The sequence below is a fragment of the Thermobia domestica genome, chromosome 7 (genome assembly GCF_964235325.1).
Source record: "Thermobia domestica chromosome 7, izTheDome1.hap1.1, whole genome shotgun sequence".
Lineage (NCBI taxonomy): Eukaryota > Metazoa > Arthropoda > Insecta > Zygentoma > Lepismatidae > Thermobia > Thermobia domestica.
Window position 1 is genome coordinate 169254411 of NC_137460.1, and position 25852 is coordinate 169280262.

Sequence of the window (25852 nt, forward strand, 5' to 3'; positions counted from 1 at the left end):
ATTAAGATATGTTTAAATGAATCCCAAAGTAAAGTCCTGCTAGGAAAATTTTTGTCCACGAGCTTTCACGTCGAAAATGGCCTGAAACAAGGAGATGCGTTGTCGCCATTATTATTTAACTTCGTTCTGGAATACGCTATAAGGAAAATCAAAGATAGCAACCAGGGCCTAGAGTTGAACGGTATTCACCATGTCATGGCATATGCTGATGATGTAAATTTAATAGGGGATGATAGGAGAACAATAGAAAGAAATGCAGAGATCTTATTAAACGCTTGCAGGGACATGGGTTTAGAAGTAAATGCAGAGGAAACTAAATACATGGAAGTGCGTCGGGACCGTAATACAGCAAATTATGGATGCGTTAAAATATTAAATAATACTTTTGATAAAGTGGATAGTTTCAAATATCTAGGATCAATATTAACAGACCAAAATTATATCCACGAAGAAATTAAATGTCGATTAAAAGCAGGGAATTCGTGTTACTATTCGGTTCAAAATCTCTTGTCGCGAATTCTGTCGAGGAATTTGAAGCTTAAAATATACAAAACGATAATCATGCCTGTTGTTTTGTATGGCTGCGAAACATGGTCACTTACTCTGAGGGAAGAACATAGACTGAAAGTATTTGAGAACAAGATGCTGAGACGAATATTCGGACCCAAGAGGAACGGGAATGGGGGAAACTTCATAACGAGGAACTACATAATTTATACGGTTTACCCAACATTGTTAGGGTCGTCAAGTCTAGTATGCTTAGGTGGGCGCGTCATGTAGCTAGAATGGAAGAAAGTAGAAACGCTTTCAAAGTCTTGACTGGAAGTCAAATGGGAAAACGATCATTAAGAAGAGATTGGAATACAAAGTAGAAACTGGATGCATGGATGCAGTTAGCTAAGGATAGAAGTCAGTGGAGAGCTTTTGTGAACGTGGCATTGAACCTCCGGGTTCCATAGGCCACATATATATATATATATATATATATATATATATATATATATATATATATATATATATATATATATATATATATATATATATATATATATATATATATATATATATTATAGTTTAGTGAATTTTGAATTTTTGATCTAGTACTAAACCGCACAAAGGAAGATTTCCACGAATTTGAGATAAAATGTAGAGAAATTTTAGTTTTCAACAAATGTTAAGTTACTAAGCACTGCGGCAGTATGAAGAAAGATGGTGGCATTCTTTAGACAATCTCACACCCGAAGTGACAAATATTTTTTTTTTTTCATAAGACTTTCGCGGCCTGGCCTGAGGATGTCATTGTAAAAGGTAACATTGAAGTAATACCAGAAGATCATAAGCACAAATGTATGTTGTGGAGATGTGAGCACAATATAATAAACCATAGATACGTAATAATACTTTTATTTAAACCATGATATATATTGTGAAACGAAAAGAGAGAATTTTTTCTTAAAAAGGGAATTGTCGGGCATTCCTGAGGGAAATTTGAATGTTAGGATCTAGTATCTCTGGTTGGCAATCCTGATTTCAAGTTCTTTCGGGGGAGTTCGACAGTTGCTGTTACGGGGAGTGCCTCGAGTGTGGTGATGATCTGTGAGGAAGAGATTTGAGTGGGATTTCCTATACATCTACACTTTCTTTTACATTTACACGTACATCCGTCCCCTTCTTTTTTATACTCTTTCTTTTTTCATTTTACACTTTCCACTTTTCTCTAACTTTTTGCCCTTTCAACTTGCCTTTCTGCTCTCTTTCACTGTCTGTACTTCTTACCTGTTTTTGACCTTTTCCTGACTTTGACCTTGGATATAGTATACGAGAGTGCCTCATCATTTAGCGAGGACTCACGAAGTGCAGTCTTTTAAGGATTATTCATTGAGGATATAGGAACTTGAAAATGAGGTAAAAATGCGACTTTCATTTAATTACTGAGTAATATAAAATAAAATGTACGTCGGTTTGCGTTGCGTTTCGTTGTGTTTTATGGTATGCGAAGAATAATAATGTGCCCTTGTACGTAGTGTATGAGTATATGTGGGGGATTTGAAACACATTTCGCATGTCACGTGCACGTGGATGCTTCTTACTACTTCTAAATGTAATAAAATCATTTTTATACGTAGTGCAACAGTAGGAAGTATCCACGCGCACAGATCATGAGGCACTGTTGTATACTATTACCTTGACCTTTTTCCCGACTGTGTCCTTTCTTCCCAATTGTATTCTGTATTTTATTCAGTTTTGTTCCTGAATCACAAATCCTCCATGTGAGGTACACATAAGACAATTTTGCATTTGTAGCACACATTACTTTAATGCTGGTGCACCTACCTATGTGACCGATAGCACTGAAGGGCTCGTTGTGACAGTTTATGTATTTCTATATTTTTTCTTTTGATCTCATGTAATTAAGAATCGAAATGACAGATTAGCTTCTTTGTAATTATGTATTTTGCAGTGATAGAAAGTGTATGTTATTTATATAGAAATGTTAGTGACAAGATAGGAAATATGGTAATGTGGAGAGTAACCTGGAACATACCTACAAATGTTTAAGACGTGCAATACATGAAAGTCCCATAAAGAAAGTTGGAAGTGAAAAGAATTCGTCTGCTTGTCATCACATAACAGTGTGTAGTTAGTGTTCTCAATTCCTTTCATAATGTTTGTTACGAAGAGAATTCTTGCGCTATTGAATCTGGTTCAGTGTTTGACGTAGTGTATGGAGTTTGTATTAATTTTACTGTTACATAATTATTTGATGCATATTTTATAAGTGATAAAGTAGTAAACACGGCAGCTTCGGTAGTTTATCTTAATTCTGAAACAGTGGTATGGGAGTCGTTAAAGCTTCGTTTTGGTTTGGTTTATAATATCTTTCGTAGTGATTTAACAATGGGTTGAAAGCGGAGGCAACATCGGGACTGGGAAGGAAATATCAGGAAACTTGCATCCAAGATTTCCTCTGTGCCTTCATCAACCATGTTGGATCAACAAGAATTCCACAAACATAGGAGGTATGTATGTATATTTTGGTAAATCTAATGTTTAGCACAAGGGGTCCAGCAATTATTTCAGAAAGTCTTAATATTTCGGTAATTTCTGTTCACATTAGATTAGGTTAGGGTAAAGTTTACAAGACACGCTCCAGCTTCGCATCGATAGGTAGAGCACGGGTTAACTTTACAACGCCCGCTCCAGCAGGTATACTCACTCAGAAACGAGAAATTACACACTAGTAATTGTACGGAAATGGATCAAAACTTGCTTAAGCTAACCCGTTCCAAACCCCTACCCTAATTATATGTTATGGGGCGTTTACACTTAGTCGATTTGCGTTCGATTCAGTTGAATTGACGTCACTTTCAACTTAATCGACCGTGTAAACAAGACTTCAGCTTAATCACTTGTTGTTCGAAGGCGACTAATCGACTGGCAACTGAATTGAAAGACGTTCTATTTTCTGTGGTCGATTCGATCATATTGCCTAGCGAATACGACTAGATTGCCTAATGCTTGTTTTATATTAAGTTACTTTTATAATTATATGAAAAAATGAATGTTTATGGAATACAAAAAATACTCTTTACAGAAATATTGCTACTAGAGGAGCAGCACTAGATTTATTGAGGAACAGCACTAGATTTATTCATCAAATGAATTTAAAAATCACAATTGCTGATCTACGTAATAAAATTAAAAATATTAAAATGCTTCGAGAAGGTCAGGTGCAGGCATGGAAGATATACCTCAACAAAAGATAGCTTGGTTCATGAAGCCGATCACTTTTTACGCTAGATTATATAAGCTCCATTAGAACGTAACAGGTCTACTGTTACGTTTACTATGGATTAAAAAAATCATGGATGTAGTCGCCAATTTATTACAGCTCTTTTCCAGGAATGAGAAAAATTTTGAAAACGAATCAAAATCCTGGATGGTATGGCTAATTTATAACGCGCAGCTACATCGTTCCCATGGAAATGGATTTTTGACTTGGATCGCCAATTTTATACTAACTTATTCTGGCAGAATTTATTTAAAATGAACCGAAATTCTGAAAAAAAAAAATTCTATTTTACATACGCAACGGAATTTAACAGCTAATCTCAGGTTCTTGCTAGAGTAGTAGACCATCGATGAGATCAGTGTTCCGTCTAGCACATGTTCGACACTAATTTCCAACATATATTATTATTATCTAGTATGTAATTAAATTCTAGTAGCACTTTCTCAACTCAAATCATAAGTTCAATTTGGAATTATTATTTATTGGTTCAAATTCAGAATCAAATTACAATTCGGAAGTTTTTTTTTAAAAAATCGATGCTTTTCCAGATAAATTTTGTTCCAAATGTTGAGCCTTAACTTTGGAATATTTCAATCATACATTTTATCATTCCATAGCTCATTGTAAACATATTATTATTATCGTAGCGATTATTTATATGGTCAATAAATTTCAGTATATATCTTATTTGACTTTGCTACTTATTTCCAACATGTATTTAACAGGGTTGGCTGGTTTAAACCAAGGTGGTTTAAACCGTGGTTTAAACCAAGGTTTAAACCAGCTGGTTTTTTCAAAAAAACCAACTGGTTTAAACCAAAAAACAAAAAATGTTCGTAAAAGTGTAAGTGTTTGTAAAATCTTGATGAACACACATTTGTGGGTTATCACGTTTCACTCCCGTATGTTATTCGTATTATATTCAGACCTAAATTCCCCATTCATTACTCAAAAAGATTATACTACAAAAGCAACTTCTTTTTACAAGTTTATTTTGTGATTTTTTTGTAGTTGTTATTATTGTTATGTAATTGCAATCGAAGAAAAATTCTAAATATTGTTTCGTTTCAATGTTTACTATTGATAAAATAAATCGAAAATGCCGTACTTTGTGTGTGTGTGTGGGGGGGGTCATACAGACCCCACGAGAGGTATTTAGTGAAATAAGTATCTTTGGTATATATTTATGTATAAATGAGTTTGAGCCAAAGTAGACTCAAATAATTCGTATCTTTATTCACTTTTCTTATTGATATGCAGATTAAGTCGGTGTATTTCTTTAATTTGGACCATAAAAGTCGTTGTTAACTAACTTGAACTAAATTAATTCTTCTGTACTCCGTAGTACTTTGAAATTGTTCATATGTAATTCTGTGTAATGGTTTCACTTGTGCAACTGTTTATCTTTTTTGTCCTTCTGAAATGACTCTTGACAGTTATATTAAGAAGTATGTAAAGATCAGTATAACGTATTTTTTTTTATCAGGATTCCTTCGTGAGTGAGTCGGCAGACGTATCGCATTTATGGTCAATTAGTCCTGGTTCTGAGTTCAAATGGAGGAAAATTTCTCTCGAATGTAACTCGAGAAGCGGTTTTTATTCCGCTTTAAGCTTATGTGACCCCTTCCAGCATAACCCGGTTGTTGCATAATAACATCAAGGCGAAACAAACTTATTTCTGTCCATATATGATATGAATATATAGAGCAAATTATTTAAACCATAAAAACCTGGTTTAAACCAAAAAAACCGGTTTTTTTGGTTTTTTTAATAAAAACCATGGTTTTTGCCAACCCTGGTATTTAATATGTATATCTCAATAGCTTCCCGGTACAAAGAAAGAGAGAACAAAAGAGATGACACATACAAATTATGAGTAGTCTTCTTCGGAAGGTTAAACAAAGTTACACATTTACTCTTCACTAACATATATACATAATTATACGACATTTCACATATTAATGATCATCATAGTCATTTCCATCGATCCTGATCCATCGACCTTATGTTTAAGAAATAGGAAAGGCAACTAAGGTAAATGCCCCAGTAATCGACCGCTTAGTGATGAAAATGGCAGTATTTTTTATATAGGATATTACAAAGAGATTAGTAACAAAAGAAAAGCTGTTATAGAATTCACAATGTTGTGAGCGGTTTTCAAATAAAAAACATTTAGTTTCATAAAAATTAATGAACAAAAAAGTATTGGTTTTTACATGTTGAACATTCACCATTATTCGACACCCCTAGAAGTCGACAACGCCAGTATTCGACATGTTCCAGTACCAGTAATCGACACCCTGTTCTAGTTTATGAAAAAAGAACATCAATCTTAAGGAAATAAAATCAAATCATGGATATATATATCAGAGGTATAAAATCTTGTCCAAAATTGAAAGAAACATTTTAATATTAGTAGCATTTGAGGCTTATTTGGACCTGAATGGATATTTTTATAATTGATTTGTAACTTAAGCTAGCTTAAACCTATGAACCAGTTAATTAAAACTCCTCAGAGAAATTGTTTTCAATGAATAGAAATGATAGTGTTGTGTTTTAATACTGAAGTTAATATTCCATGAAAACAGTTAAAAGATAAATGTAAGAACGTAAGTCATATCTTAAAACTCTTTGACCGGCAGAGGATTTTCAAACTTGTATATAATTCTTGCGCTCGCGCCGTCTTCTCCTGTGGTCACTGTCTCAGTTACATCTTCAGCTGTGGTGTTCGATGCCCGCCGTAAGTTATATAACGAGGTGTCTTCGGCTCCTGACCAGGTTCCTCGATTTGCTTTGAAAACTGTTAATTTATCTTTGCCAATTTGTTGTTCAAGAATAACCAGGAATGTCTTTTCATCTTCACTCACAGTAGATACCTCGTGGTCTTCTACCGATACTACAGTGGGGTTCCATGGCACCAAACCACATTTTCTGAATCCATTTTACACAGTGGTCGGAGTGATACAACTGAGTGCTTTTTTTTTTTTTTTTTTTTTTTTTTTTTTTTTTTTATTAAGAACTGAAGCGAAGTTATGCTTGTCAACTCGTCGACTATCATTCTTCATTCGCCAGTCTATTACCTTTTGTCGCCAGACCTGTTTTAGTCCATGAAATACTGCAACATCCATTGGCTGTAGAAGGTGTGTTGCATTTGGATACAAGGCAACTAATTCCACACCGTTGTCTTTGCAAAACTGACTCAGATGCATTGATACGTGAAAGGAGTGGCCATCTATGAATAAGATGATGGGAAATTTGATATTCTCACTATTTGCTCATGGCACAAAGATGTTGGCAATATATTCGAAGAAGAGTTCACAAGTCATCCACTCGTTCGGACTTCTTCCTATAGCCCATCCTTCTGGAACGGATTCTGCGATCACCTGAGGAATACGAGCATATCTGTAAACAATCATTGGTGGTGCTATAACCCCTGCTGCAGTGTAAACCGCCCTGCTTCCTCTTGGAGCGAGCACCTTCCCTGATTTTGGGTTCAGGAAAAAAGAAGTTTCATCCGCTTTAAAAACACGGTTAGGCTCTTCCAAAACTTCCATTATATGATGTTCTTTTAAGTATTCCTCCACTTCGTTACACCAGCTTTGTATTTGCTGACTAGTTACTGATCTCTTAGGACTAGTCAAATTGTGGGTGATCCTAAATGTAATCTCTGGATGTTTTTTACGGAACGGCTCAAGCCATCTTCTTCCTGGTTGACTTCTGCCAGAAAACTCCACGTTTAGCTCGTTGGCAAGCTTTTGAACACTAGCAAGAAACGTCTCTTTCAAAACAGGAAATCCCGCGTTAGCCATTATCTTACCCACGTACACAGCAATTCCTCCTGTTCAGGTGACAGGATGCCTTTTGGTCCAATCCTTCTGTAAAGAGTCCGAACTTCATGTTTATCCATGAGCGTGACACGAGGTACATTTTGCTTTTTTGCCGCCTGCCTATAGCTCAAACCTCTATCCACGTCACTTAGGGCTGCTGCCATGCCGTCCTCGGCGCACCTTTAATATCTTTCGTCCTTCCGCGACATCTCAGGAAAGAAGACAACGCAATAATTACTAACACACTAATAAATTTTAAAAATTCCCTGAAATGAAATATCACATTTAGTTATGCATATTAACTGCAAGAAATGAGATCACGTAAAGTGCGCTAGTAGTTGCCACAAACTTATGGCCACTGTTGCTGAGCTCCCATTAAGTTTACATTGCCCAAATACAGAAAATGTCAGTACGACGAACGTCAATTTAACGAAATGTTCGGACTGATGAAAAGATCTTAAATCCCGGTAAATAATTTACTATTGTGAAAGCTTTAAAATGAAAAATTCGAAAGTTTAAGGAAAATTCGTTGTACTAGTATTGTACTGTATCTCTAACTCAGAGGTCTTAACTTTTTATATATATACAAAGGAAGATTTCATATAGGTTCAGTTTTCCATGTCAGAGAACACAGTAGTAGCCTTTATTTATATTGAGGGTGGGGGAGTATGTATTTACGGAGAAATTTGCATTTTCTGTGGGAAAAAAAGCTGTGATTTAAAATTGCATTATACTAAACGACGTTCAGTCTATGCCCTGTAGCATTAAACTCTTCAAATTGGATCTGCGTATGTCCATTTTGACACTGTTCATGTATCGGGAAAATTCCTTTGGCATTTTATTTATTTATTTATTACTTATTTATTTATTTATTTTTGAAAGTTGTTTTTATATTGTACAGTAATTCCTGTTCGTGTTTCGGTTACCTACATAGTTTTCAGATGATAGCAGGGATTATTGTGAGGGGTTAACGCAGTCACCAGTCTTCGACAGGTCAGAACACGGGTGGTCGAACATTGGATCGGAGTCTCGTAGAAGGCTGAAATTTGGACAGAACTTATTTTCGCTGCATATCCTGATTACTGGTGTTTGTCATTCGTTTCATTTAGTTTTCCCCAGTAATCGACATAGGTGACGAACTTTAGAGCACTGCTATAAATTACTGTTCCGATATTCGACAGAGGGTGAATAACATCGTTTGTCATTGTGTTTAACTCTCAAAAACATTAAACTATGCGTAAATAGCAGAAAATTCTATTGACAGTGATGACACACACTTATACTAACAGAAAGAAAAATAAGTCACTATCACATGCTTACCGCTAACTAATTCACTAAAGAACACACAGAAAACCAGTCAAATCTTGCGCTTTAATGATGTTCTCTTCATTACCAACGACGCTGGACTAACGAAACCAGGTGTTATTTACACATCCCACGCCAGGACGTACACAATGTTGCGCAACGTATTCTCGAACCGCTGAGCTTGCACAATACCTTGTTTTATGCGTTTTAAATTCCACATGTCGAATACTGGAGCATGGTCGAACACTGGGGTATTTACCTTAAAAAAATAAAAAATAAAATCAATGTTCCGTGCAATTCAACGTACTCACTTCTGTCACATTTATTCATTCATATGTCCCAAAACAGATACTACATTATTATTTCATTTTTAGTTTAAAATTTATATTTATAGCATGTTATAAGCTTGGCATACATACTTAGGCATGAGACAAAACTTTCACTATAATGATTACCACTACTAATAAAAAAAAAAAAAAAAAAAAAAAAAGAATTATGTAGAGATGATATAAATGAAAAAAGAAAACCTACACTATGTGACAGAGTTAGCATTTTCCTTATTATAGTTTAAACATAATATATTTATTTCATGGATCGATATAATGAAAACAAAATATTCTTTACATACATTATTCTCATGAATGTGACAAGTTGAACTGACCTAACCTTTCAAATTATGAATTTCCATAAATTAAGTATGAATTGCTATAATATCTGTATCGGAAGCATTTCTGAGACTAATTCTATAATTGTACCGAAATAAGTATATTATAATCAAAACGTTTAGTTGTGCTAGAGTTTACTTATTAAAAGTTTGTGCCAGTGTTAGCGGAAAACCTACGGTGAAACTCTGAAATGCGTGACGCAACCAAAGGTCCTATTTGCACATGTTCGTCATGATAATTTTAAGTGCTGATATCCACAAAAATGTACACAGTTAGTATTTATCAACGGTTTGAAGTTCACACATGTCGCGGACATAAGCTCGCCTATGTTAATGCAAAAGCGGACATAAGCTCACCACTAATAATATAATTGTGTTATAAGATAATTAATGCAATAAAGAATACAATAATGTTAACTAACTACATTTGTAGGTTAAATAATTGAATTGCAAAGGAAAATAAACCTGAATAAAATAAATACAAGGAAGCAATGGAAAAATGGCAAACGGAAAATATGACAAAAATGAAAACTAGACTTTCAATATTAATATGAAGTATATTTTGAATATTAAAATATAAATTGAAAACGCATTTGGACAAACAAAAGAATACTACTTCCTTTTACTGAAGAAAGCAATCCAACCCACTCCCCTATGCTGAAACTTTCGGTGCAAGAAATTTTGCAGCACAGAAATATCGGAAAACGATTGTGGGGAAAGGGTGTCTTTTTTTTTTTTTCCGCTATGGCTGAAAGTGTCTGAGGTATATTTCATTTCGCTTTAGAAAAACGTATGATAGGTATGAAGAGGTATTAAAATCTAGACTTTGACTAGCAGTAGGCCTAATTCAGTAGAAAATAGAGCTATTAATGCTATATGTCAGTTGTCAGATACAAAAATAAAATAAGAATGTTGCAGGGTTTAATGTATTAAACATGGGCGGACTTTAAGGAACTTGAAATAAAATGCTCCTGATATTTAAATGTGGGCTTTGACTACTAGTAGGCCTAGTTCCTCAACAGAAAATAGGGTATATAGTACAGTAAAATTAGCTCCGAACCCGGGCATCCAAAAAAACAAAGGTTTGAGTGTTCCACATTGTTCATTACACTTTACTTTAAATGTGATGAAAAGTCTCCGCCAAAAGACTGTCGGGTTTTGGACGGGAGAGGGGGGTGCTGGGGGTTGGTATGAGTTGTTGAAATTAGTTTAGAAAAATGATAATATTGTTGATCAAAAGCATATTCATAATATAAGTAATACTTTAATATACAATCCTTGACATCTAATCTAGGCTATATGCTTGACACCTATAAAACAAATACAGTAAACTCTCGATTATCCGCGATCATCTTTACTGAAGAAAATCTACATAGGAAAATAAAATCACAAAAAGGAAAAGGTATTTTAACACTTAAAAACAAAGCCAGTGGACATTTTTATGAGAAAGCAAATCAACAAACTTGTCTGTTTAGGTAGTAATAATGTTATTTGTAGAAATTCACCTGTAAATTTCAATTCAATTTGACATTAAAAAGAGCTATGCATTGTAGCTCCACATAACATGTCTCTTTTCAAATGATCGATTAAATTGTCCAAAAGAAATTTCGTATAGATGTATTCTTCTTTGTCCATTTTGAACACTGTCCGGTATAAGTTTGCCGCGCCACCCAATTACAAGGATAATTAGAGTTTACAGTATAGAAAGCAAAAAAACATATATAATTAGACAAACCTAAAACGAAAACTATTACCTTAACGCATTAAGCACAGAGAGTTTTCATTTCTCTTCATCATTCTCATCACTATCTGAATTTGTTTCAGAAAATTCTTGCATATCCTCGTCATCTGTCAACACATCTTCTTCCGCATCAGAACCAGTGGCAAAATCTGTATTACTGCATCCATATCCAGCGCAGTTAGTACACATGGTTGTGCACTGAAGGGCACTTCTTCGGCAATCACAGTCGCTTAAACACTCTTCTTTGCATGAACAAGAGATGAGGCGTAGCAACCATTCTGGAGCAGCAGCAAGAGTTGTTGGTGTTGGACGCAGATATCCACTGACCTTCTTCCAGCCCCATTTTAGTGGTTTTTTCTTTAATCCATTCCACTGTTGCACTTGGTGGTAGACTCTCAGTGAATGTTCCCTTGCTGCAGCTTTCGTTGGAGGTAGAATAGCTAACTGAAACTCACCTTGCACTGGCTGTCTTGCAACTGTCATTAAATATATCTGGTGACGTAAGTCATCCAAATTTCGTGTCTTGTGGGAATCATATAAAGAAGAAATAAATCATGGCCAGCTTCAGCAATATCGTCTGCCTGCGCATTAGGATAATTAAAAATAAGAATTTTTTTCTGAGTTCCTCATCACTTTTAACTTTTTTAAATGGGGCTGTCTTACCTTTCCTATATATTGAGGACACAGAGTCACAGCCTGTAAAGACATAAACACACAACAGAACTTCCTTCATGTCCCCTATTTCATGCTGCATTTCTTGAATATTGTAAATTTTATTTGACTGATTTCCTTTACCAGGCACAATCATCTTTAAGCGTAAGCTGCAGTATGGCGTAGCTAGAGTAATTAACAAAACCAACAGATCAGTATCATCACCTATTACTCGCACCTCCATCCCATTTTGAGCCTCTGCGATTGCTGTCGAAACAATCAAAGTGTCTGCATCCCCATATGCTTGAAGCACATGACACCCTCTTTCCTTCAAGTGTAATATCAGAAGGGACATTAACTGTTTCTTGTTGTTCTGGTTGGCAAGGAAATCACTCTGCCCAAAGGTGACGTGAATGTGGTCTTCTACTTTCACATCTATGTTGCTAGCTGAGCGAGACCTTCGCAGATGTTCCTCATCTTTTGTGTTGAGTTCTTCCCTATAACCATCGAACACGACAGTAGCTCTTCCGTAATGGAAGAGAACATAGTCACTATATTGTCGGCATATTACTTTAAACGTTGCAGGGCGTTGCCAAACAACACGATGTAGAAGATGCCCTCCATCGACCACATATGATACCATCAGTGCCATCTCTTCATCAGGAGGTGGATTGGTTCCTGCACTTGGTAACACTTTTAGGATTGAAGACTTGGTTCCTTTCCTCATCAAACCAGTTTCATCGAACAGTGAGGGAGGGTATGTACATAGTTCATATTTAAATATTTCTCTTAAATGTTCTTCTGTTCTCACACTACAAACCATGCGATGGAACAACTGGTTGGGGTTGACGTGAGTGGTGTCATTTCGGATGGTGACAGATTTTGTCACGGCTGCTAACGATTTGACGGTATACTTTCTTTTTAAATGGATTTCACTGAATTTCAGCCCGTCGATCTCTTTTATTGCAGAAAGACCAATATCACTGGCCTCGTCACAATTTGTAGTAGAGTCAGCCAATACACCTGTAGAGAGAGAAGACAGCTGAGGAGGTTTTGTAAAAGGGTTGTGCAGTCGAAAACAAGTTATTAAAACTTTTAGGTGCTTGGCATTTAGCTTCTGGTTTGCATCACGTAACTCTACGTGTTGCTCTGAGGAAGCATAATTAATAGATGCAAATCTCTCAACTGCCTCTACGATTCTGGAGCTTGCAGGCATCGACTTCACCCATGTAGCGATAGTTGATGCAGTGATTCCTCTGCCACCAGTCAACCCACCGCTGCTTTTCATCGCCCGCATTAACACTTGTTCGATGGTCATATCGGTCCAAACACCGCACCAAAATTTGTTACTTCGGCGAATGGTGAAGAACCCTCTGGTGATAAATTTGTCAAACTCTTCTTCGGGTAATGTACTCAGTAGATGTAGGCAATCTTGCAAGTACATATGCGCCGATTTCGCATAATTCAAGTGTCCTGTGGCATGGAGAAAAGGCAGTATTTGCTGCACACAGTGAAGATGGAGGTAAAAATCTCCAGTTCTCTCTGCTTTTATGAACATCTTGATAAGATGTACCATTTCTATGAATTGAATCCACAATTTTTGTGTTCTACCATGTTCCTTGAAATTCTGCAGCTGCTCATCTAAAGTATTTGCTAAATTCTTGACTGCAGTAGACCTCACTATCTCATCAGCACTTATTGTCCAAGAAGTTAATTGCGAATAGAGTGCCTTTAAATCTTCCTTGTTAACATCAGGATCGTGTGTCTCAAGGAAAACTGTTATAAGGGCTTCTTGGGTTAGGAACAAAGCACGAATAGATCTGGAATATGCTTTCCCCTGCATCATTTGCGGAATGCTGTTTTTTGCGTATACTTGACTCCACACCTCTTCCAAACCACTTCCAGCCATTATGTGACCTACTGATCCTATAAAAGAAAGGAGAAAGTGAAACCCTCCAAGGCGAATGAATAGTGAGTTCAGAGGGCTACTGAGAGGGGCTGCAGCTACAATTTCCCGAGCCTTAGCATATAATGGTTGATCGAACGTAACCATCGTGCAAGCCTGACCCTGCTTAACACCTTCCTGAGCAGCATAAAGGAGAACGGTGTAAATAGTGGAAGGGTTTGAGGGTGCTAAATTCACAAATGGAAGAGCCAAAACTGCTGATGTTTCATAGTTGTCCAGCATGCAGCTTTTCCATACAACCACTCCAACCAGGCCTACTATCGGTACACGAACCATTAAGCCAAATACCAGACAACAAAAACATATTCAAAGTGTGGGTGGTAATAGCTGATAAAGGTTTAATTTGCATTACTTTCCAATTTAGAGCAGTTATACGTGTATACCCAGATGTATCTGGACGTTTGTATATCTGTAATTCTGTTAACCCACTGTGTTCAATTTCTTTTGTTCTGACATTCCTCCGAGGTACACAGGTGTCAACACTGAGTGCAGATTCAGGTGTCACACACAGTACACCACCCATGGAATGAAAAGTGGCATGACCATCCACAGTATGTACATTGTAATCAGCATTATCAAAGAAATACTGAACATAGCCCTGATTTATGTTTAATTTGTCCTCACTGGTAACTGACCTTCCGATTTTTAATATTTCGTTATAAGACGAACAGAACCCCATATTTGCCAGTAAGTCAATTAAGAGCCTGAACCCAACCCTTCTGTGAAGGAACACTGCTGTACCAAATTGAACAGGGGACACAAATGATTTTGGCCGAGATACTGCAATTATGGAATGAGCAATAGCGATTGTTTTCCGTTCAGTACTTTTTTTTATTTTCTTCTGTTATCCTGGTAGGCTTAATGATTTCATAAAGCAGTGTCTTCAGTAATTCTGGAATAAGATCTGGACTTCCCGTTTGAATTTGCTCAAGAGTTGGAAACTGAGAACAATCATAAGCTTGAGATTTCAGTGTTCATCGAATTATTGCTGCTGCAGTTTTGATCACTCTCAATTCATCATCTTTTTCAACAACTTGCCGATTTTGGTACCAGACGTCCGACAGGATTCTGGATGCTGTTCCACTGAAGCAAATTACGACCCTTTTTCCGGGAAGATCTGTTACATGTATGTTGGAACCAAAATGCCCGATCAATTTTCTTTTCAGGTGGCTGTCATCGTATGATTCCACGTTAGGGTTCAGATCGTTATACAGTTTTTGTAATTCCTTCAACGTGTATTGGCATTCATCATTCTCAAATATTGACATAATTTATCAAATGCTGCAGCTCTTTCAGAGTCTATTGATCCGCCTCTAGTTGCTGGCTTCCAGGTTTACTTGAGCCTTCCACCTTGAATCTTGACAAACAATACCTATGATACCTACCATCACATTGGACTAGGTCAATGACATTGCTAAGTCTGAGAAGTACTTCTCGTCCCCAAGCACAATTTCTTCTTAATGCGTCTTCACGGATACCTTTTATCAACTCAACTGTCTGTACCTCACTCCATTCTTCTTGGTATGGATATCTGCATTTCGATACGTCCACACATTGGCGACCACACAAGAAACACTGTGTTTTGAAGTCAAATGGAGCACGGGGAGTTTGTCTAAGCTCAGGATTTGGAACTGTTGGGGGTGGCTTGGGTTTTAAAGTGTAGCGCCTACGACACTCCTTATGCACTTCCAACACTACTTCCTTTTCGAATTTCTCCTTCACACCATCTTGCTTAATTTCACTACACTCTATTATTCTATCTCTCCCTTTTTGAGTTAACCGAATAAGTTCACCACCTTTATCAACACAAGGTTGCAATACACAACTCATACTCACAATGATAATAATATCGTTTTCACGTCCACAAAGCAAATCAAAACTGTTATGAAACAACTACCGGTAATACCACTTGTTATACTTGATCAGTGTGCCTTTGTTTGGAAGACATAGTAAATGATCAGAAATAGGTTTTAAACGTAAAAGGTAAAGTAGATACACAAGAGAATGTCGTTTACATTTTTTTAAACATTAATCTTAAAATAATAATTATGCATGTTGATTTAAAAATAACAATACGCAGAGGAAATGTCGAGATTTTGTAATTTAGAGACATCTGCGGAGCAAAAATATTACTGTATCTTTAACAAAGAGAAAAATAATTTTCTAATCTCTTTCCTTCTACCCCATCCCTCTCCCAAACCCGACACTATTTCTGCGGAGACTTTTTACCACACTTAGAGTAAAGGGTAATAAATAATTTGGAATAGCCAAACCTTTGTTTTTTTGGATGCCCGGGTTTAGGTGTTTTTCTGCCTAATTTTACTGTACTAATATGACTAACGTCATATAGGAGCTATCAGACATAGAATAAAATGTTAAGAGTGTTGCAGAGTTCAAATCTTAAGGCTGTCATCACACTTGCAGACCAATACTCATCAAAGGAATCTCTTTCTTATTTACTAAGATCAAAACAACTTATGAACCAAAAAAAGCTTAGTGTTAGTAAATAAGAAAGAGATTTGTTTGAGTGTTGGTCTGCAAGCACGACGGCAGCACTAAGAAGCAAGACCTAAATATATTTGTGTATGATGATTTCGTAAATAAAAAAAAAATGTTAGCAAGCAAATTCTATTATGTAAGTATTCATGCCTAATCATGAAATTATTTTAATGCAGTTGATGAACTGTCAGGCTTATAAGAAAAATTTGGTTCGAAAATTTCCAGGGCCAAAATTAGGCTTACTGTCGCCTATGCTTCACACATTAAACTTGCAACATCCCCATTTTATTCTGATATCTGATAACTGCTATACGACATTAGTAGCTCTACTTTCTACCGAGTTATTTGGCCTATTTGTAATTGTAGTTAAAAGCTAGATTTTAATATCCAGGTCATTTTATTACAAGTTCTTCAAGGTCTGCCTACGTTTAATACAACGCAACTCCGCAACGCATTTTTTTATAACTGATACATAAGTCATATAAGATAGTAGCTCCATTTTCTGCTTAGGAAGTAACTAACACCTGAATTTCAATATTCGGTTAATTTTATTACAAGTCCCTCAAGGGAGTTTGTTTGCTATCGGTGAGGTTTCTGCCGGTGAGCTTATGTCCGACACCCACATTACGCATAGATATCTCTTGTTTTTAACTAACCAGGGGCGTCATTTAGGGAGGGCAGGAGGGGCAATTGCCTCCCCAAGAGTTTGAGAAGTACATATGCTTTAGTAGATTGTCTACTAATACACTAGTACAAAACGTGAGATTCTTATGCCAGTGGTGCCCTTGCCCCTCCCTAGCGAAGTCTGAAATGACGCTCCTATAACTAACACACAGATTCTTAGGTTTTAATTTATATTTATTTACATTTTTGTGAGAAGACAGCTTTAGAAGTAAAATTAGAAGTAGAAATTGAAGGAGACATTACAGGTATTCAACATTCGTGAAATTACAGAACTTATAATAACAAGAGCTAAACGTTTCCCGAAAGTCTGCTAAACGTTTGGTAAAGGAAGTAACAGGATCTGATATCAGTGACTATAAGTGTTGGTTGAAACCATTTTATAATAAAACAGCTACCTCTGTGGAAGCTAAAAGCAAACCAAAAGGAAAAGGGAACTTTCTCTGAACCCTTTATATTGATTTGAATGTAACACAACGAAATAATAGTACTTCAGAGGGTATTGCAATATCAATGGTCTCATAGGCTCCAGTAATACTTGCAGGAGTTCCGGCCTATCCTACAGGAACGTGCTAATCAAAGCACTAAAAATTAGCGATTTTTGAGAAATTTTGGTAGTGTATACCTCCAGAGCAATAACTTTTATGGGTGATTTTACGAAAAAGGGAAATTTTCTGTCACGGGCATTTCTTCAAACTACTACTAGAAAGAATCACCTCATTTTTATTTTGTTTGGTAGTAACCGTCACAAAGTAGGTATGCCATGTATAACAGTTTGCAAATATAACACAAAACATACGGAAAAAATTAATTGTTACCCAATTTCTCAACACCGTGGGCTGTCACAGACTACAGTTGACTGATTTTAATCAATAAATTACAACTGAAGTCGCAAATCAAACATCATTTAATGGTAACTAGCAGCGTTCACCCCGCTTCGCTGCGGTCACCCCGGAACGCAATAAACTTTGTTACTTAGATAATTTTTACTTTTTCGCTTTCAAGTGATATGATAAAAACCATAGAAGATTGCACTAATGTTAACATTATATCGCCTGTCATTTATGTTAACCCGCCCCCTTCGCTGCGGTCACCCCAACCCGCCCCGCTTCGCTGCGGTCATCCCGGAACGCAATAAACTTTGTTACTTAGATAATTTTTACTTTTTCGCTTTCAAGTGATTTATAGCGCCTGTCAGTTATGTTAACCCGCCGAGTCACAGGGTCATGCGGGTTGCATATAAATACGTTTATTTTTATACCTATGATGAACTAATAACAAAGGATTTGTACGTATGGACACCTGAATGGTCAATTATCTCAAGACACTGGTAATTGAAAATTAAAGTGATATGATAAAAAACATCTAGGGTCCACATCCTAACAACCCCCCAAAAATGAAAGAAATCGGTTCAGCCGTATTAGCGTGATGAGCGGACAAAGGATTTTTTGTACGTATTGACACCTGATTGGTCAATTATCTCAAGACACTGGTAATTGAAAATTAAAGTGATATGATAAAAACCATCTAGGGTCCAAATCCTAACAACCCCCCAAAAATGAAAGAAATCGGTTCAGCCGTATTAGCGTGATGAGCGGACAAAGGATTTTGTGCGTTCTCTTTTATATATATAGATTAAATGGAAGAGAATACTTCAATGTTTCGGTTTTGTGGAAAGTAAACCTTTATAACGATTATTTTGGAAAGCTTGACTATGCTTCGTTTCTGTCACCTCTATTTCGTCTCAACTCCATGGCAATAGAAAAAATTATCATTGCTCTCAACAGATAGCATGGTCGTCCACATTGGCAACACCCACAAGAAGACAAGGCAGACATGTTTGACTGAAGAACAGAAAAAGTTGTGTGCATGTGTTAAAAGCTATAGGAAAAATATTTTTGTGTATGGAAAGCAGGTGCGTATATTAATTGATACTCAACACCATGGTATTTATTACTGAGTGTATTTGTATGGTATATACCTTCTTTCCCTTGAGGAACCTAAACCTTAACGTAGAAAATTCGTACACAATCACTCATATGTACTGGTTAAAAAGTGGGCCGGTAAAGATAAATTATATTCGATTTTCTCAACTCCATGTCCATCTGAAAACTAAGGAATCCACGGTGTTGAGACAAGTTCACGGAGTTGATAATCCTATAGTGTTTGTTATGCTTATGCTCTTCCAAATATTTGTTCTTTCAATATATTGATAGAAATAAAGCTCGTTTATGGTCTAGTGACTAGTATGCTCGCCTTTCGTGCGTGGTTCTGGGTTTGTTTCCCGGTGGAAGCTCAAAAATTAATGGTGTTTACTTCGCACAGTGAGGCAATTGAAAAACTCATTTGAGTAGAGATGTACTGAAACCTGATCGCGCAGACCATCACAACGGCCGTAGGAGCCGAAACGCTGAGCACGTGTCATTCACACTCAAAGGCTGGCTGGTGGGTCCTAGCCCATTTAAGGAGTATTTCGCGGAAGTTCAGATTTGGGGCTGTCAGGTAGCTGGAGATAAAACTTCCGTCAAGTCAAGATGGATGGTATCTGTTTTTAACCTATTGACGTCTTAATCTTATGATCAGCTTTTTTTTTTTTTTTTTTTTTTTTTTTTTTTTTTTTTTTTTTTAAGGGATTGTTGAAGAGTCTGAGGGCAATGTACAGACAGTCAATTTTATGACGCGGATCAGGAGGAATTTCTCCTGGCCTACTAAACCTGACGTTTAAAAAGCGTTGGCAGTTGTCATTCTGTGTAGACTAGAACAGCCCTTCCCTGTTTCCTCAAGACATTTCCTTCATTGGAGTGGAAAATGAGGGCTACTTAACAAAGAACATCGAATTATCCAAAGAAAACAGAAATGATGAGTGCCTTACACTGTCATTTAGTGTGCATTATACAGGGCGTTTCAAAACAATACCGACAACGTTTGGGAGGTGATTCCTAACACCAAGATAAGATAAAAAGTATAGACCAATCTGGGTGCACAAATGCTTCCTTTCGCAGTTATAGGCTACTGAAAACATGAAAAAAAAATGAACTTTAAAGGTCCATAGCATAAAACTATGGGACCTACCGTAATCGGGTCAGACTTCACTTAGGAACTAATATGTGCGCTATCCAAATATCCATGTTTCAGAATCTTAGGGTACTTCCACAACAACTTTTATAGAAGTAGTTGGTGAGTATTTCAGATTATACGCCCGTAGCCAAACTCTCTCTATAAAAATTGCTTCGTTAGTACCTCAGGATTCTGAAACATATTTTTGGATAGTGCACATATTAGTTCCTAAGTGAAGTCGTTACCCGACTACGGCAGGTCTCATATTTTTGGAGCTATGGACCTTTAAAGTTCATTTTTTTTTTTCATGTTTTCGGCAGCCTATAACTCCGAAAGGAAGCATTTGTGCACCCAGGTTGTCTATACTTTTAGTCTTATCTTGGTGTCAGCAATCAGCTCCCAAACGATGTGTGTATTGTTTTGAAACATCTTGTATATATACCAAATATACAAATACACTTACCAAATGTTAAAAAAGTATTGCACTTTCGACGTGTTGACTTGATCACACAGAGAAGACAGACGGTTTACATAAGCTCAGAAAACAAATGAAGTAGACAATAGACAGGTTTAGTGACTACTTCCTTTGTTTCGTAAGCTTATGTGAAACGTCTGTCCTCTCCATATGATAGTCAACATATTGAAAGCTGAGTAATTTTTCAATATTCGATAAGTGTATGTGTATTTCTTTTTTTCTTATTTACGTCACACACACACACACACACATACACACACACACACACACACACACACACACACACACTCACACTCAATTTTGGAACCTTCATTAGATATATTTTCATATGTTTGCAGCATTTTCTGGAGTATTTTTGTATAACAAATTACGTGTCATCTAGTTTGTTAGAATTTTATTCAACATAAGGAGAATAATTCTAACACAAAAATTTTTATTGTCCTATTTAAGAGATTCTTGCTTTAAAAATATTCAGTGTAATATTGTTTTAGTTTTTATTTATACCGGTATATGTTAAAATTACATAATACAGTAGTTAACTTTCGCATAGAATACATTTAAAGATCTCAAGAAGAAGTAGTCAGCAAATTAGCAGGCTAAAACTCTTTTATTTCAAAAAATTAAAACAATGTTTCCTCATATAAATTAATGGGCTGAATAACAATTATGGTGCAAGTTATCAACATTCATAAGAGCTACTCTTGTTTATTGGGATTTAAAGAAGCTACAATTAAATAATACATAATTATTTCGCTCGACTTTTCTATGAACGCACAGCTGCATTAGTTGCTAGTAAATAAATTTCCGACTTCGCAAGGTCAAGTAATTTCCTTACTCTATGATCTCACACATAAAAAAAGCTTGGATCATGGAAGTTGTTACTAAAACAACAAAAACAAGTACCTGCCTCAAACAAATACTATTCTCCGATAAAAACCATGAAAAAGTCTGTTCTCTATCGAAAGGTGTTTGAGGTCTTCTGGTCAATAAAATGACGGCTCAGACCTCAAGAATGTGCTTTTTTTTTTGTTTCATTTTTCATTTGCAATTCTGCACATGGAATGAGTTTCCTTTTTTTTTTTTTTTTTTTTTTTTTTTGACTAAAGCAAATGAGTCCACGTGAGTGTAAAGTGAACGCGGGCTCGCATTCAATTTAACTCGCTCTCGCTCGGGCTCACGTTCACTTCTCTCAACTGAACTTGCATTCACTCGGGCTCGCGCTCACTTCCCTCAACTGGGCTCTAGGGATGGCCGGATCCGGATCTCGAATCTCGGATCTGGATCTGGATTTCGGATCTGGGTCCGGATTTCGAATCTCGGATCTGGGTTCGAAATTCGGATCTGGATCCGAAATCCGGATCTCAGATCTTGATTCTTATCCAAACCCACATCCCACTCAAATTGTGATAAACTTGAATATAAAAAATTCGCCGAAATAATTTCACGAAGCTCTGACAGTGAAGAAGAAAACAAAAAATTAAGACGAATATTGACAAGTCTATTTGTCTCCTTCATCTGCACTAAATATCAAATGCTTGCCTTACTAAAAAATAATCTGATTTGATCCGGATGAGAGTTCGAATGTCGAATCTAGGTCCACCCGGTTGCAGGACCGAGATGAAATACACACATATTTATATTTGAAATCGGAATACAAAACTCGAATATTTACAATTCCTCAATACACCTATTTCATTGACAGTTAAGAAAACATAAACAGTTAAGACAAGTATTCACTAGTGTTTACGTATATTTATCTTGCTTAGTCTGCTCAAAATGTCAAATGTATACCTTACAATTAGATTTAATAATTATTTAGTAAATCGCAATATGAGCGCCGAGAATAAACGATGAATTTTGGTGCCCCTTATCTAGATTTGAAATTTCGGATTCATACATAGAATCAGGCTGAAAGATAAATATTTGAGATCTGGAAACCGAAACAAGTGCTATAAGTAAAAAAGTTTGTAAACAGAACGCTGCAGCCTAGTTGTTGCGCACCTAATCTTACATTTCCCCACTCCCTTCTCCGCGACGATGATGTTTTGCAGTGTTGCAATCTGGAGGGAGCGGAATGGTCTGAGGATTTTCTACGACATTTGAGTATAAATGCTGTATATTGACTGCACTAAATTTTTAATGCATTTTAATATTTTCTCTTTGAATATTAAATGAATTAAGTATGATTAGGGGTACTCCTTACCAACGTAATATATGAATTAAAAGGTGGAAAAGTTCGCAATGAATCTTAATGAAAAATAAATAAATAAATAAATGATAACAGAAATCACCTTCTAAATGTTTTCCATTTCTCCTTCAGTTTCACTCTCCCACTCATCTGAGTCTGTATCGGCCGATGAATCTGAGTCTGAATCGGTTTCACCAAATCTAGTATCAGTTCATCTACACACTCATCCATAGAGTTCGAGACGGGTTCTGTCAGTTCAGTCCGTCTCTTTCAAAGTAAGAGTCTTCAATTTTTTTCACGTGTTCACAACATTTTACCCATTTCTGTGGTGAATATTCATTAAATAAAATTCCCAGTAATTCTTTCTTTGCATCAAGTGAATCGGAAATGCATTGCCTTGCTTTGCTCCTGATTCCATCCCCCCTCCACACACACACAAGTTCAATAGGATTTAAGTCTGCGTGGTAAGGTGGAAGTCTTATTATAGTGTGCCCCGCGTTTATAAATTTCTTGGCAATCGCGTATTGTTTCACATAAGGTACAGTTTGAATTCTTAAGAAAAGTTGTCTTTTGTTCATTCTCCACAATGTATTTACTCTATTCTCTGCTTCAATTTCGGTTTCGTTTATAGGTTTGTCTGTCGTTGATAGCCACTGTATCATGGCGCATGTTGTAGTGTATCATGTAAGTGAAGACATAGATAGTCTTTTATTGATTTGAACATTGTGATAACTGGCATTATCAACGACAACAACGCTGTTTTCGGGAAGATTAGGAAGTAGTTTTTCATCGATCCATTTTGAAAAATTTCTACTGTTCATGTCATCATGATAATCTCCACTTTTTTACTTAGATTTGAACATTAATAGAGCATTATCAACAAACTCAAATTCCCCTCCTGCATGGGCAATAATAAGACGTGGCCCTTTTCCAACAGTTTCTGTTACACCTATTTCATTCTTACTTTGCCAACACGCCGGTACTGAATGTGATGCGTGAATGTAGGTTTCATCTCAGGCCGGGCCTGTGAATTAATAATGTGAGGCCCGACTCGAGTTAGAAATATGTTTTAGCATTTAGGCTCGACCCAAGGGCGCTGATTTCTCTGTAAAGTTGGGGAGGGGGGCATTCAGATGCAGAAGGTATATACATGAGGATTTTAAGACAAATTGCATTCAAATTATGCCAAATATTGTATATTCATAAATACAATAGGGGGCCCACATGTCCTTTGGGGCCTTGAACGTATAACTAGGGTGATAATTAAATCAAATATTTTAATTGTAACTATGCCAAATATTTTGATCCGCACTTCTGGAAGAGGAATTAGCTGAAATAAAAGAAATCGTTGAACAAAGTTTTCTCTATTAGTCATCAGTTGTTATAGTTTTTTTTTTTTTTTTTTTGGCACAAGTTGTATCTTCGGCCTTGGAAGTTGAATAATTATTCATTCTTACTCAGAAGGATGGGGGGCGCAAAATGTTAAACATTATAACACTTGAGACATAGTTTGTACTAACAATAGATTGATAGCAGCTTATTTGTTGTCTTATATTGACAAAAATACTTTTGTCAACTCGTCTCATTGAAGTAAGACAAAAATATTTCCCTTTCACAAAGATGCGCCCCCCGTTCTGTCTTCGCCCCTGGTTCAGTGTCGTAATGTTCTAGTAGGCTCGGCTGTCAGTTCAGTCTTTAATGTGGAATCCAGAAAATTAAGCCATTCGCCTTTTGGTATCTCTTCGTCATAAAGCTTAATAACGAACATACGCGAATATACTACCGTGGAATACTAAGAGCTATCACCGGAACGCATTTTCAAAAGCGGGATTAAATGAAATGGACCACTGATATGAGAATTACGAGTCGATACTGTAACGCTACACGGTAATATTTGTCATTTATTTAGCAGGTGATATTTGTTGTAGCATAAGTTTGCTGAGTTAGTATCACTGGTATTTTCAAGGCCAGATCAGTGGATGGAAGAGTAGTGGGGAGGGTGGTGGAATACGAAGTGCTCCGCAGCGATCTGCGCATCTTGGTACTATAACTCGACAAGTTTCAAACCAAGATCGTAGCCGTTTGTACCTAGGTAATGCGAGCGTAAGGCACTTGCACTAATTCCGCATGTGCTTTGGGGAACACGAGCAGGGTTGAAAAAAAAAACGTTTTTTTTAAAAAAAAATTAAAAAGAACGTTTTTTATGTTTAAAACATGTTTTCTTTTGTTTAAAACGTTTTTAACGCTTAAAACAAAGTACTTTGTTTTAAACAAAAAAAAAAAGTTTAAAATGTTTATTTAGTTTAAAACAATAATCTAAATAGTCATATATATTACAGTTTTACACTCTTAGGTATTGCTTGCCATCTATATTCAACCGCTAGATCAAATTTCGGGAACTTCCCTAATCTCGATCCTCTCAAATGTTCAATTCCGGAGAAAGAAATCGGGATTTTCCCGATCTCCGTTCACAGAATATGTAGTTTAGTTTCTTTGTGTTACGTTCTACTGGTCGTCTGCAGTCTTAATCTTTAAACGCCCATTAACGCAACTGCTGTGCCAGGGTTTTAAACCTCAAAGGCTCAGTCTTAAACCTCAAATTAAGGCTGGAAGATAGTTTTGGTACCAATTTATTCCTGAAAGATGCAGCTTTGCTGATGTGCATTTTATGTATGTGGGAGGAGGGTAAATATCGTGTTTTTCTGTTTTTTTTTTTCCAACAGTTTTTTTGGGGCCATTCCCCCTCTTGGGGGATAGATTCATAAAAATTGTTACGTAAAACAATGAAGTAGGCTACTAAATCGTAATATCGTGTATTTGTACTTCTTGCTTATATGGGGTAGCAGGGAGGGGGCAAAGTTAGGCAATTTTTGGAGTTTAAGTTTTTAGACGTAAATTACATTTATTTTTACAACAAACATCAATAGCTCAGTCCTTAATTAAGCTAGAAAGATGATTTGGTGGCAAAGTATTTTTGAGGGATGAAGCTTTCCATCAGTTGCATT

At 36.4% G+C, this 25852-nt stretch overlaps 1 protein-coding gene across 4 annotated transcripts in view; it reads left to right on the forward strand.

Moving 5' to 3' along the window:
- The first annotated feature begins 1577 nt into the window (after positions 1–1577).
- LOC145690570 (carbohydrate sulfotransferase 6-like) overlaps positions 1578–25852 on the forward strand; it is a 464276-nt gene continuing 440001 nt past the window's right edge. Inside the window, exons 1-2 of one of the 4 annotated variants that reach the window (XM_081765591.1) lie at positions 1578–1655; positions 2462–3020. In XM_081765591.1, coding sequence (XP_081621717.1) covers positions 2986–3020 — 35 coding nt within the window. In that variant the 5' untranslated portion in view covers positions 1578–1655; positions 2462–2985. Of the gene's footprint in view, positions 1656–2011; positions 3021–25852 lie in introns of those variants that run through there. The other 3 variants (XM_081765593.1, XM_081765592.1, XM_081765595.1) reach the window with 3 other exon arrangements.